The 14,755-nt window shown below is 41.3% G+C and overlaps 1 protein-coding gene across 4 annotated transcripts in view; it reads left to right on the top strand.

Annotated features, from left to right (window-relative positions):
* Nucleotides 1-570: 570 nt before the first annotated feature.
* The window catches only part of CHRNA7 (cholinergic receptor nicotinic alpha 7 subunit), a 98,354-nt gene continuing 84,169 nt past the window's right edge, over nucleotides 571-14,755 (top strand). For 2 of the 4 annotated variants that reach the window (XM_050967979.1, XM_050967977.1), the window contains exons 1-2: nucleotides 571-1,136; nucleotides 2,675-2,814. In XM_050967979.1, coding sequence (XP_050823936.1) covers nucleotides 1,082-1,136; nucleotides 2,675-2,814 — 195 coding nt within the window. In that variant the 5' untranslated portion in view covers nucleotides 571-1,081. Of the gene's footprint in view, nucleotides 1,137-1,215; nucleotides 1,317-2,674; nucleotides 2,815-14,755 lie in introns of all 4 variants that reach the window. The other 2 variants (XM_050967978.1, XM_050967980.1) reach the window with 2 other exon arrangements.

The following is a 14,755-nucleotide window of genomic DNA, read 5'->3' as shown; positions in this document are numbered from 1 at the left end:
TGCTGCACACACTAGGGAATCAGGTGCTATGTTGCTGAAGACCAGGGTGCAGGGGGTTAAGTGAGATAGGAGTGGGGGCTCGTATTCTCAGTTTTCCAATGATTGGACCTTTAATTGCACTTAAAGCTAATCAGGTTCCAATAAGGTGCTCTCACTTGAGAGACCACCAGAATATATATTCCTGCCTTATAAATAAGTGCAAGTTTGACACAAGTTTTGCTTTTCCCTTATTTGTCCCAGGAGAGGCGCCTCCATACTGCTGAGTCAGCTCCATTTGCTAGGAATTGCTGGATTTGTAGGCGCCCCAGCGTCTGGCTGCTGTGCAGAGAGAAGGGTCTCAGTAGGCAGGGGTGAGCCAGAGCTCCTGCCTCCCCTGTGCTTCGCACCCCAAAGGAGAAGTCTCCAGCTCAGCTTGGCTGTTAAAACGTGAGCAAGAGTAGCTGGATCCTGCGGTAGTGAAGTGCCCCTCTTGGAGTGAACTGCAGAGACTGGCAGTGGAATGGGGCCAGAGGGGAGTTGTGCCTGAGTGACTGTCACAGGGCTGAGTAGCCATGGAGGGAGGGAAGGGGTGGAGAGTGAGATCGGCTCTTAGCTCACACGCACAGCCCTATAAAGCTAGGGCTGCTCTGTTGAACGGGCTGCATTTCTCCTGCAGGAGCAGCAGCAACAACTGTCTCTGCCTCCCCTCTGCCCTGCCTGAGGGTCTAGAGGGATTAAGGAAAGTAGGGAAATCCATCACGTGGAGGTGGAGGGAGGGGGGCGGTCATTAGCATTCCTGTGCTGTGCCTGAGCTGGCAGCATCTGAAGGAGAGATCCGGGGCCAGCCCAGGAAGGGAGCTGGTACCAGGAAGAGGAGCTGAAGCCCTGTTCCTGACACCCGGTTCCCCAGAACCCCTCAGCCCTGTGTGCCTCCAAGCACTCGCCTTCCAGTCTCTGCTCTGCGTCTCTTTCCCTTTCTTTATCTTACTCCAAGTGCCTGTTCTCGGCAGCTGCCTGGCTGATTTGGGGCTCGAGCTGAACTTTGCTTCTGGGTTTGGGGCTCTGCAGCTGCTGCACTTCCCCAGCAAGGCTGGCTCTTGGGATGGGACTCCGGCAGCTGACTGTCTGGCTGATCGTGGCTGTGGGGCTCGTACATGGTGAGTGGACTTCTGTGCTCCTCTTTCCCTTTCTGCTCCTTGTGGCTGTGTCTCTTTGCTAAGCCCCTTCTCTTTACAGGGCTCGGGCTGGAGTTTATTGTCCTGGTTCTTAATCATCAGGTATAGCCTTGGTGATGAGGCCACTGTGCAGATGCTCTGCAAATGCCCCAAGCCCAACAGGTAGCCATGGGAGATGTTTGGCAAGCTGAGAGGAGGGGATGTATGTGATCCCTAATGTGCTGGCATGTAAGGGGGATGCCCATGTGGGTTAGGAAGAAAGGCAATTGCCTTTAAATCCTTTTGGAGAGTCTTCTGCAGGACTGATGCCCACCCCCATATTGTCCTCTCTCCCCACATCCCGCTGTTGCATTGGTGCTCAGACCAGTTTTCCTTAGCCCAGATCATTGTCTGAGATTAGCCTCAATAGTTTTTACCCCCTTGGCAGGGGTAGGGGCTAAAAGATAAGGGGGAGGGGAAAAATACCTCTGGCTTGTAGACAGTAAGCTTCTCAGAGTAGGGACCCTGGCTTCCTTTGTGTGGGGAACACAGGGTTGGTGATCAGGAAATAAGCAGGGGGTGTTGAGGGGGGATAACAGATGACGTTGCTTTGGGATAGGGACAGACACACAGATCAAACACAAAAAGACCGGTTCCTACGGTGATGTGGATTTCACTTGTACACCGTCCTCTAATTCTCTCCTGTATTCACTCTTCCATACCTCCATCCCAGGGGTATAATTTCTCTCTCACCAAAAGTAAATGACAGAATCACTGCCCTCCCTGGAATGATATGGAGCTTTGAGGTGCTCCAAGATGATAAAGATGATAAAATTTCCCCAGTGGTGTGATTTAATATTTGTATTACTGTAATGCCTTGGACTCCTAGTCATGGACCAGGACCCCATTGTGCTAGGCGCTGTTCAGGCAGACTATCCCTGCCCCAGAGAGTTTACAATCCAATGATATGGGTACTTTGGTTGTCCTTGTCCAGTTATTCTGTCATTGTCTTGTCCTTTTCAGGTATATCACATTCTTCTGTTTTTCTAGTTACAGCTATGCTACAGCAAGTATCAAATTATGAGCACTGTATTTCATCCATTTAAAAACTGCTACATCTCACTATTTCTCATCCCTGATCCAAAGGATGCAAATGTTGACACATTGATCTTAACATTTGGAAATTGCTCTCCCTGGCTAAAGAGGGGAACTGGCCGGACTGGCAGATTCTGAAAGGTGAGACACATCAACCAGAAGTTCTACCTACTGAGTCAGGGAAGAGAAGAGGTGAGTGGTAGCAGTTTTGGGATAGGAGTTTGCTATGGTAATTAATGGAACAGATGTAATACATGAATTATGGTAGCATTTTTTGGAAGGCAGATGTAGAAAATAAAAGGTAACATAATAGCTGATTTGGCTAGTGGGAGCAGATTCTGAGTGGAAAGCATTTCTGAGCATTGCATTCATTTACATCATGATGCTGGCAGTAGATTCCTAAGTATTTATCAGTTTACTTATTCAAACAATTTACTTGTTCAAAGTGTCCCTGCAAGGAGAGTTCCAGAGGAAGCTCTATAAGGAGTTGCTGAAGAATTACAATCCTCTGGAGAGGCCTGTGGCCAATGATTCCCAGCCGCTCACTGTCTACTTCACTCTTAGCCTCATGCAGATTATGGATGTGGTAAGTCTTTAACATTACAGGATGCTACTTCTTTAAAAGGCTAAGTATTACTGCACCCAGTTGACTTAGCCATGGAAATATGACGGTGATGGGTGGATGGTAGAGCTTCTTTGGGAAAGCACGGGTAACTCAGACAGTCCAAAGCCAAGTTTTGACTGATTCATTTTTTAAAGAATAAATCAAGATTTTAGCTATGTCAAATTTAAGTCTCTTTCTGAGATCTATTCAACCTCCTAGATACTCACAAACCTACCAATTCTCAGAACAGATCGCTTTCAAAGAAAGAGTCCAGGTTTCTTCTTCACTTTATTCTAATCCTTAATTATACTTTGATCCAATGTGAAAGTGCTGTCTTTTGAAAGAGATGTAAAACAAAGATCCTGATTACAAGGGCTGTTAAAGAACTCATGGCACTTTTTGGTGGTGGGTATCCGGCTAGATCTCACCTTGGATCATTGCATTTTACATTGCTCCTGTATCTTAATTTAGATAAGCTATTATTCATGTCCTTTCCTAAACTTTTATGTAGCTGTGTGCTGTTAATTAGCTGCTATGTTCCACACCACAACTGGCTGCATATCCATGGTGAATGAAGTGATTCCTGTGCAGAGTTTGTTATATTTGTATTTGTGAAATGACAAAACTGCTGGGAAAAATCCCATGAATAGGTAGAATGTACCACATGAGGTCATTGATATGTGATATTGGGGTGGTTTTACTTTACTGTTCACTGCATCATTCATTTTTATTAGATTTAAAATAATTTATAAAGAGGTTAGTTATTTAAAAACTAATAGTTAACCTCCAAATGCCATAGTTCAAAGTAAAAAACATAAGGAGCAGCGGAATAAATAAACCGATGGGATTATACGTGACAGCTTATTTTTTTATTTCCTTACAAACTGCCGATTGGCAAAAGCTGGTCATTGTTAATTTACTATCAAAAGGTCAGTACACTGAGAGCTGTGCAGGCTTAAATGTCCATAATATCCAGTAAACATCACTTTTAGGGTGCAAGTTTTAGATTTCCAAGATCTAAATGGGAATCATATAGGTATTTCCAGTGTGAGATTTATTGTTCACTGACATGAGTGTAGCTAGTAGTAGGCATATTTTTGCGTCTGTGCAATTAAAGCCAACAAGTAAACCTATCACTTACTGTATATTCTAGTTGTGGCTGTTGTCATAATAGTTGTAATACATGGCACATCAGAACATAACAATGGCCACACTGGGTCAGACCAATGGTCCTTCTAGCCCAGTATCCGGTGTTCCAACAGTAGCTGGTGCCAGGTGCTTCAGAAGGAATTAACAGAATAGGGCAATTTATCTAGTGATGCATCCTCCTCCAGTTCCAGCTTCTAGTAGTCAAGTTGGGGACAGACAGAGTGTAAGGTTGCATCCCTGACCATCTTGGCTAATAGCTATTGATGGACTGATTCTCCGTGAACTTATCTAATTCTTTTTTTAACCCATTTATACTTTTGGCCTTCACAACATCCCCTGGCAGTGAGTTTTGTGGGCTGATGGTGCATCAACCTGTGGGACACTGGATAGGAGGACAGAAATTACAGGCAGCATGTCTCTAGGCGCATCAGGGAGGGAAGGATGGGTGTTTTATGTAGGCTGGAACTGGCAGTTTGAAGAGGCACTGGCAGGTTACATTTGCTGCATAATTTAATCACAGACTGTGGCTGCACCTGCATGGGCACATAGTGTCGAGAGAGGTCAACTATGATGTGGGTCAGAAGCACAGGCACAGCAGTAGACCATGCTGTCGATGGTACTACCTTCCCTGTTGGACGGTATACAGGATGATGGTATTAGTAGTAACTGTTTGTTATGGTAGTGCCTAAGAACCAGCCAAGAATGGGGGCCCATTGTGCTAGGCGCTGTACAAATCCAGACTTACAGACTGTTCCTACCCCAAAGAGCTTACAGTCTAAATGAACAAGACAAGCACCAGATGGGGGAAGAGGTGTTAAACAGAAGCATAATGAACAATGTGATGACAGCAAACATGTTAGTTCCACATTTTTGGGAGGAGTGGGGTGGGCTTAATTAGGAAGGGATCAGCTGAATGGAAAGAGAAATGAAGGAAGAGAGCTCCCTGAGGAAAGGAGGACAGGGCAGGGGACAAGAGGGTAATAGGGGCTGATGTAGATGGAAGCTGAGTTAAAGGAAGTGGGAAGGAGAGGGTTGGAGCAAACAGCCAGTCAGTGCAGGCAGAGGAAGTCCACTCAACTGTAGAAAGTTCCCTGACTGTCTGAAGCCCCCTGCTTTGGTTGCTTCTGCAGCTGTTCCTACCAGCTGGATACTCTGGCTGGTTCATCTCAGCAGTTGTTCTCTAAGGACACATGGGGGGAGGGAGAAGAGGCGAGAGGAGGAGAGGCACCACTTGAGTCCTAGTGCCCCCAGAGTAGAGGAGGCTTTTCAGCTCAGTTCTGGGTCCAGAGAGATGCTGGGGAGGAAGGGTGGCCCCGACTGGATTCTCTGGCTCTCCATGTGTGCTGTCTGCACCTACTTACTTATTTAGATTTTATCTCTTTGTGCCTTCCTGCCTTGATAGTGCCATAATTATCAGAAGATTAATTATGTACAGTTACAAATGCAAACTTCAACATGATGCAAAGTACCTTAGCTGAACTCCAAATAGACTTCAAAAAAGCCTTCCACACCATTGATCTCATTTCCAACATGGCCTCCAGCTGCAGAGTTCCTGCTTGAGTATGTGCGTTTCCTTGCAGGAATTTGGACAGTGCAGCATGGTCCCCTCCATACGCTGTGCTTCTTGTACAAATAAGTTTGTATACAACCTAAGACCAATCAGAGTGATTCATATTTTTTTAATTTGAAAAGTAAGTTTTGTTAAAAAAAGAAAAAATCAGTGCCCCTTTGCAGTGCATTTAACCCATTCAGCATTATGTTGATACCTGAGAAGCTGAAAGTGAAATTGACAGGGAATTGGTCAGCTAGACAATAAGAAAACTGATTAGTCTATATTTGTTTGAGCTGAAATACAGAAAGCAAACAAATTGCATGAAAAGATGAAAAGTTTACAAATTATTTATTTTAATAATTAAAGGTGTGTTTATAACAAAATTAATTACATTTAAGGGCTTTAAAAATATAGACATATGTGTTGTAGCCTTACTGAAGGCAGTGCAATTAATTACTCCTGGAATTAATTTGGACCATATGTGTTAATCTGTGTCTACACTAGAAAGGGTTTGTCAGTATAGCTGTACTGGCAAATCCCCCTAGTGGGGATGTAATTTATATCAACAAAAGAGTTCCTTTACTGTTATACTTATACCAGTTCTCTGAATGAAATAAGCTATCCTGGGAGGCTTTGTCACTGATATAACTGCATACAGGCTGGAGATTTTGCTATGATGATGATGTGCAATATTTCCCCCCCTCCCCAACACTCCTAACTAACATAGCAATGCAGGCAACACTGTTAAGTGTAGACTGAGCCCAAATGAACACTAACCAGAGTGCAAATAGTTGGATACTCAAATGGCTAAAGGCCAACAGCCAGTGAACTTTACAGAGTTGTCATTTCTTCAGGAGTTGTTGAGTATAATAAAAAATAATAGAAGGAAAAGGCAAATATCCATTTATCGTTAGATTGAAAACTCCTTTCTGTAGATTGTTTTTTTTTTTAAATTCAAACAACAACAAGCCAGTGATACTGTAGTTACTGTAAAATTGATTATGTCTCTCCCTTGAAGTGTTGGGATTGACAGGCATGGGAAGAAACCAACCAGTCTTCACAGTATAAAACAAATGAGTATTCTGCATTTTCAACAAGAATCAAATACTGAAGGGAATGATGAGTACTTGTCACAACAATTACTTAATGAGCTAGTAACAAAATGTGCCACCAACATATTGCCTAATGACAGATGCATTTACTTTCCTTGACTCATTTAGTGGTAGATTAAGGGTGCATTTCTAGTACACCAGACTGGACACCACCTCTACGGGAGGCCCTTTAATTTCCTCTGGTGAATAGAATGTGCAAGCCCACAGCCCAGCTTATTCATCTCACTTCTGTTTTCTCCTACACAGGGGAAAGAGGCAGAAAGTACTTCCAGCCCCTCTTCCACAGTGGGGGTTACCTCCTCACAGTTTTTAATGGTCCCTGAAAGACCCAGTGAGTGCTTCCCCCAACCCCCCGAGGGTACTGAGCCTACTGAGTCCTCTTTACTGCTGTGCTTATTACTACAGAGGCTGACATCAGCATTAGGTAGAGAGGGAGCTACTCAGATCTTGTGGTGGTGGTGGATTGAGAGATGGAGTTAGCACCAGGATTCATAGGAAGAGTGGTCACTGAGCGACTGCAAGAAGCGGGAGGGGAAACAAGGGGACTATGCCAAGAGAGAAGCTGGGGAACAGTAGACAGGACAGGTGCTGGGAAACTGGGAGGTCTGTTAAGAAGAGGAGAAACTGGGAAGGCCTGGAAGGGACCAAGAGGAGAGATTGGGGAGGATTTGGGATTGGAAGATGAGTGGGGGATGGGACGGGAAGAGTCAGTCCTGTGGTTGAGTAGAGGTGGGCGTGGAAGGAGATTTGTGACAATTTATTTCTAACAATGGAGGTGGGGTCCGTGTACCATTTGGTCTTCATTTCTCTGCTCACTAATAGAAAATCATTGTATGCACTGAAATTTTTATCCTGTGTTGTCCAACTTGTCTTTTTTTACCCATATTTTACCATCCTCAGGTTTTAAGGGGTGGTTTTTAAGGGCAGTTTATTATGATGTTCTAGATACAGATTAATATTTTCCCATAGTCTTTATTTTTGTTTCACCTTTTTTGAAATGGGAATTGCCAGCCACTTTGATAAAGGGAGTGAAAAATAACCTGCCTTCTCCGTGACTGTCATTTGCTGAAATCTTATTTTGAAACTTCTTGTGGCACAGCAATTTAGGATGGCAAATGGGCTGATCTTCAAATTCAGAGGGACCGTTGCGTTTGGTAATTTTTGGGATCAGAACAAACAAACTGGAAATAAAAGGAGTAAGAAATGAACTATGACTTACAGGAAAATGGGAGCAATGGGAACATTTCAAGAGCAGAGAGAGAGGAGAATTAACTCCCCCCTTTTGTATTCTGGTATCTGTACCCTTTAGTAACAGTAGTAGAGGAGGGATTCCTAGGTGGGTAGGATATAGTAGCATTAGCAATAAGCATGTTTAAAAGATATGGAGCATGCCTTTTAAAAACACAGTCCTTTACGTAGACTGTTCTTCTCCCTATCCCCAGTGACGGAAACATACTGCTATCATAAACGGCTATGCTTCTAGTCTCATCCTGCCCTTCACATTCTCTAGTACTACTCTGCAGTAGCCATATTGGATGTGAATCCAAAAAATCCTGTATAACATGAAAAGCTGCCAGTGTATAAAATCTCACACAATATATTTTATGAAATCTATTGAAAATATATATTTTCCCCCTGGGATAAATCAGAGTGTTTTTTAAACATGACATGGTTATCTTATTTTTTTCTACTTTCTCTTACTTTTCACACTATTGTAAGTCTGAGCCTGGAGCTACATAGGAATGTGATATGAAATCGCTGCCTAAGACTTTAGGGGCAAATTTTGCCCTTCCCCTGTAATGCTCAATTGAAGTAGGTAGCAAAACTAGTGCAGTTCTAAGTCTATAAAGGACACTCAGAAAGGAAAGATGGTAGCTGAACAACATACAGTGATGATGGCAGGAGTTTTTTATTCCTCTTATGAAATTTCACAATGGATATATTTAGGTTTACTATCAGATAACATGATCTAGAGAAGCTTTTCCAAAAGACCTCAGGGACACCACAAAATGGCATGAGACATAATGTGAAAATTCTAATCAATGAATGCAAAATCAGCGTAAGACCCCACTGTACACATCTCCAGAGAGTCATGGAGAAAAAGTCGGAACATCTAAGATGCTATACATTTAAGTACTGTCTTTTATGGTGGTTTTTTTTTTTTTGCATCTGTAGAGGTTGCAGAAACAACATTAAAAAACCCTTGTCCCATTAAACCCATTCAGATCCCTTTTGCCCTCTCCAACAGGACTGTCTGATACAAGAAAAAATACTTTAGATGAAGTTTAACAGAATTGTTGTTTAAAAAAATAAATAATTGGAGATATACCTATCTCCTGGAAGTGGAAGGGACCTTGAAAGGTCATCAAGTCCAGCCCCCTGCCTTCACTAGCAGGACAAAGTACTGATTTTGCCTTAGATCCCTCAGTGGCCCCCTCAAGGATTGAACTCACAACACTGGGTTTAAGCAGGCTAATACTCAAACCACTGAGCTATCTCTCCCCTCCTGAAGTCTTTTTGCTTCAAAGCATTTCCTTTTCCGTGCTGTACTTATCTCCTTTTTTTCCAGCTCAAACAAAATGAAGAGTTGAACTCATTTAATTGAATGTTTTTGCTTGTGCTGTTTTCTTTTAAAAATAACGTTCTGTGTCTGGGAGCTTGTTGCTTCAAGGCATTAGCAGTCTCTTTCCTTGTTGGTGTAAATATATCCTAATGACATCCATTGATATACTTTTAGGTCCCAGATCAGCAAAGTATTAGAGAAGTGTTTGTTGTCATTGGGACTTAATCTGGTACTTAAGTGTTTTTCTGAATTGGAGATATAATAAGGTTTTGTCAATATTTTCATTTTAAACCATGAAGTGGGAGCATTTGGAGTCTGTGTAAGGGGATGAGATATCTTGTCTCTGGCCTTCTACATTGAACTGGAATTTTGTATACAAGTTATCCCTGTCCATGCAGACTTTTGTTAACCAGGTGAGACATTTGCAATTTAGGAATCCAAGAATTGCTGTACTGGACCAGACCATGGCTCATAAAGCTAGATATATGCTTTCTGGTAGGATCCAGTAATAAGAGCTTCAGTAAAAACTGGGACGTTTTAGTTTGTTTGTATGCTTCATTCTCTTTTGAGACATGGGTTTAAACCTCTTATGTTTTACTTTACATCTAGAGTTTGTACACACTATCGCATTGTAAAACCCAAGAGTTTCTCTTGATTTCACATAAAATTCATGTACCTCTTATAATTTCCAAGCAAAATCAAATCAACTTAAGTGCTTAAAACTGAGCCAGATTCATAACCTTGGAGAGTCTCTAGATAAAAATGGTCTATGTTTTCGATTCTATAGCAAAATCCTCAACCAAATGAGCTGTGTAGTTTTTGGTTGCAACCATTTCACACAAACATAGTATTGCTGTTCGGCACAAACATCAATATTTTGAAAATTTGTTAGATTTTTTCCCCCTTTTTTGATGGATACATTTATTTTCAAGGTCTCGCTTCTTTTGATATGAAAGCAACCATATTGTGTGGAGTATTTTCATGATTTTTTTCCTCACAACTATTAAATAGCCTGTTAACAAGGTACTGTTGAGCTGTTCTGATTAACCTGAGAGATGGCTCAAACTTTTGGCAGTATGTGCACCAAAGTGAAGTAAACCTCCCCATCTGCCAAATATTTCAGATAAATGTTTCACCCCATTATTTTTCATTTTCTCCTGCTTCTGGTCTATTTCATTTCTACTCAGGACTGAAACAAAAATGTGGAAATATTGTTTGTGAATAGTATCCCATGCAAATGTGTTCTTGTTGGCTTTTCAGTTTAGTTTTGCAGACAAAATATATAAAATAATCCAGACTTCTGGCAGCTTATCTCCGCTGAATTGAGGATTGCTCATCATACTTTCACATCTGGAAACATAGCTATACAAAGCAAAGGGCTTGCACATGCTAAGTTTTACACACTGTGAGTAACACCATTCATTTCAGTAGGGATACACACCATGCTTAGTTAAATCTGCATTTATGTCTCTGCAAGATCAGGGCCTAAGTTAGATTACAAATCACTTGGATCCAACAAACAAATATCAGTGTGAAATATTATGAAATGTTTAAAAGAAAAGCACACTCTTATTCAGCGAGAACAATGAGTTCTGTAAAACCAATCACTCATCAAAGAAAGGAGGAAAGAAAAATAAATCTGGAAGAAATTAATAAAATGGAGCTGAATCAACAGGAACATTGAAAAGGAGTGCCAAGGACATGCATAAGCTGCTTATCAAGTCCCAACAGCTTCTTTCACAAACTAGCTCTGGGAGAAGCTCATCAAATCTGCATTGTTCTTTGTAATTGTTAGCATTCATCTGTGGACTTTAGAAAAAGTCTCTCTGAGTCTCTTTGCTCTCTTTCCCGGCTCTGTCTTCCTCTCTCCATCCTGCAGAGAAAATGTACAACCCTTTAATCTCCTTGAAGACAATTCTAAACTATTATGAGTTTTCCTTGGATTGTAGAAAATTGGAATAGTCCTGGAATATATTTTCCAATAGTTTTAAATGAATTTGGTGCTCTTGAAAGTTACTAGATTGACAGAGACTGTGTCTACACTGCAATTAAAAACCTGCAGCTGGCCCATGTCAGCTGACTCGGGCTTGTGGGGCTCAGGCTAAGAGCCAAGGAGCTATTGAATTACAGTGTAGACATGCAGGCTCAGGCTGGAGCCTGGGCTCTAGGACCCTGCAAGATGGAAGGGCCTATATGTGATTCTTAATTATTTTACTTTCTAATTTACGGCTTAGCTAATAATTTTGCCTCTGTTAGTTTCCTGTTCCCAGACACTCTTCTCAGGCTAGGCTGTCTCTTGAAAGAGGCCTTAAATAAAATCAGTATGCTATAGGATGCACAACGGTGAAGAACAAAAGACTAGTTTAAAGTACTTGCATAAAGAAAAATAAAGGTCACAATGTTTCTTCTTTTGTAAAATTGTTTCTGTATTCATTGGACTTTGGGTCAGGTCTTTGTCTATGAACATCAGGACTTGTGAACTCGCCTCTCAATGTTCTGGAGAGTGGCTATTTTGCAACAGGTAATGTCTGTAGAAAATTGCCTCAGAATAACTGTACCAAGAATAAAAATATTTTCATTAGTTATCAGCAAAGCAAATCATATATCTAACATTTTTCTCATATCCTTTGTAAGGCCATGCTGTTATTACAAATAGAGGGGTCACACGACTTCCTATGTCATAAAAAGATTTATTGAATACTTATTATTACAGTAGGGGAAAAGGTCTGCTCTGTTCAGTAGCTTGAGATCATCTGCAGAACTTCCTGTTAACAGGAAAATAGGTTCATGATTGGCATGACTGTTCAGTTCTTAAAGAAACAGTACTAATGTATATATTAATTATTTTACCTAAAGCAATAAATCCTCATGAGATACAACATCCAGCTTTTGAGGGGCCTAGGGAACATCATGTGCATATTCAACCACTGTATTAAACCATAACCGTATCACAATAACACATGAGCTCTTTGAAGCAAGGGCCATCTCTTTATGTGTTGTAAGTACAATGGGGCCCTGCCCTCTAGCTGCTACCACAACAGAAACAATAAATAATAATGAACACAATAAACAAGAAAATAAGAAGCGTTCCTAAGATTTTGTGCAGGACTTTAGTCATGTAATTAATAATAATGAGAGTTACCCAATTAAATCCCTTCATTCTACTTTGAAAATGTGGAGCTAATGCATTATGGGCCAGACTCTGCAACTCCCTTGCATTGAGCAGCATGTACTCACACCACCCAGTCCCATTGCCTTTATTGGGACTATTGGTGTCCATTCAGTATGAGTAAGGGTTGTAGAATCTGGCCCTAAAAAGTTGGTAGTACCACGATGTTACATTGATGCAATCCTCTGATGAGCTCCTTTTTCAAGATAAGTGCCTGCTTTTTAAAATTCATCAACGTTAATTACTTTGTTTTAATTTTTTTTTGGTGTCCAGTAAACAAAGGCAAATAACATGAATTCGGATATAATGTGGTAAAGCAGCACTCGGTGGAGGGGGTGAGGCTGCGCACTCTGCTGGATCAAAGCAAGTTCGATATAACGCGGTTTCACCTATGATGTGGTAAGATTTTTTGGCTCCTGAAGACAGCGTTATATCGGGGTAGAGGTGTACTAAAGACACTTCCTAGCTTCCTCCAGCCTTCTAAAACAACAAAATGAAAACTCACTTCCTGTATTCTCTAACCTAGGATATCAGTATTTGAGGTTTCAAGGAAATCAGGTTATGATTATGATTGGTAAATGAGACTTTAAATGCTCTGAGGGCATTATATTCTTCTGTATATTAAAAAATGAAACAGTGGTTTGTAACCTATCATCTTTCATACGATAGCTCAAAATACATTATCAATAAATGTAAGTCAAATAATTATATGACTGTATAAATTACAGAAAAGTGGATCAAATTTCTCCAGCACTCATCATATAGCCATAAAAACATTTTGTGATTAATAATGGGGGTGGTGGAACTCTGTATTATTTTCCAGTAGTATAATTAAACTACTTAGTCTTATCTAATACATATAGTCTCTGTTCAACTCTGGTTGTTATATGTAGACAATATTCAGAGACATCATTAGGAAAAAAACTAGAAAAGTGGTCTCAAGGCCTTTTGATTTTAATCACTTAATTCACTTGGTTGCCAATCTCTGGACAAATCATCCTGTCCAATTTTTCTAAATAATAGTTAGCAATTTACGAGGAAATCTTTGTTCTTGCTAGAAAGGTTATTCAGGACCTCTGGTTGATTCCATTCTCTTGCATTAATGTGGCAGTGCTGATAGAAATTTCACTTAAGTCAGAGTGTATAGATGTTCAGTGTATGAAAATTCAAAAGTTCAGAAATTTGAAAGTGCAGAAAGCTTCTAGTATATATTTAAGAATGAAAGTGAGTTGGTCCATATTTGAAACATAAAACTCCTGGTCAGTTCCTGTTAGCCTGAAAATTTGTAAAGCCAACAGTATTCCATCATCTATATTTAATTGTGGCTTATTCTGCATCTCAGAATTGACACCTAGCTCAGCTAAATAAAATGTAAGCTCATTTGTGAAACATATTTTCTTAGGGTATGGCTGCATTGGAATTTCAAAGCGCTGCCCTGGCAGCGCTGAGGGAGCGCTGCCATGGCAGCGCTTTGAAGTGTGAGTGTAGTCAGAGCGGCAGCGCTTTGAGAGAGCTCTCCCAGCGCTGCATGTAAACCACATCCCTTACGGGTGTAGCGTGCAGCGCTGGGAGCCGCGCTCCCAGCGCTGCTGCCCTGATTACACTGATGCTTTACAGCGCTGTATCTTGCAGCGCTCAGGGGGGTGTTTTTTCACACCCCAGTTGCAGTGCTGTAAAGTGTGAGTGTAGCCAAGGCCTTAGAGAAGCAAACTCTTTAAGCTTTGAGAGAGCATTTTCTTGAACCATTAGAAGATCAATTATCTGCTCCGATTTGTAGTTTGGAGTTGGCCATGGGATAGTTGCTGTAGTATCATCTCTTAGCACATTTTCTGGGAACAACTTCAAGAATATTAAGCTATAATCAACACAATGGTATCTTTTCCCTCAGTGATACCTTAGGAACCCTGCTGCTGTTAGCAATGGTGTCGGTCCCAAGCCTGGATAAAAGAAGAAGGTGCTGCAAGTGGGTTTGTGACTCACTCGTGTAAAACCTTATTGTGAGGAAACTGTTCAGTTAAATCCAAGCATGACAGATCTCAGTGAAAGCCGAAAGAAAGCTGAGATTGTGAGTCATCGAATCCTGATGGCAAAATCTGTAACAAGAGTAGACATATGGAATGGGCCTACTTTGCATAGTACTGGAAAGCTGGCACAAGTTACATGAGAAATTAAAAAATACCCTTTGAACGTGCTTGGCATCAGTGAGACAAGATGGACAGGGAGCGGCAAGATGGTGTCTGATGGTGCTATTGTCTTATACTGAAAAAGAGGAACACACGCAACAGGTGTAGGAGTTATGCTGGATAACATCACAGCAAAGACTGCTGGCTTAGGAGCCAGTGAATGACAGATTAATAACAGCCAGCCTACAAACAAGA

This window comes from Gopherus flavomarginatus, chromosome 9, assembly GCF_025201925.1.
Source record: "Gopherus flavomarginatus isolate rGopFla2 chromosome 9, rGopFla2.mat.asm, whole genome shotgun sequence".
NCBI lineage: Eukaryota > Metazoa > Chordata > Testudines > Testudinidae > Gopherus > Gopherus flavomarginatus.
Note: the sequence above shows the minus strand (reverse complement) of the source record. Positions and strands in the feature narration are given on the sequence as shown.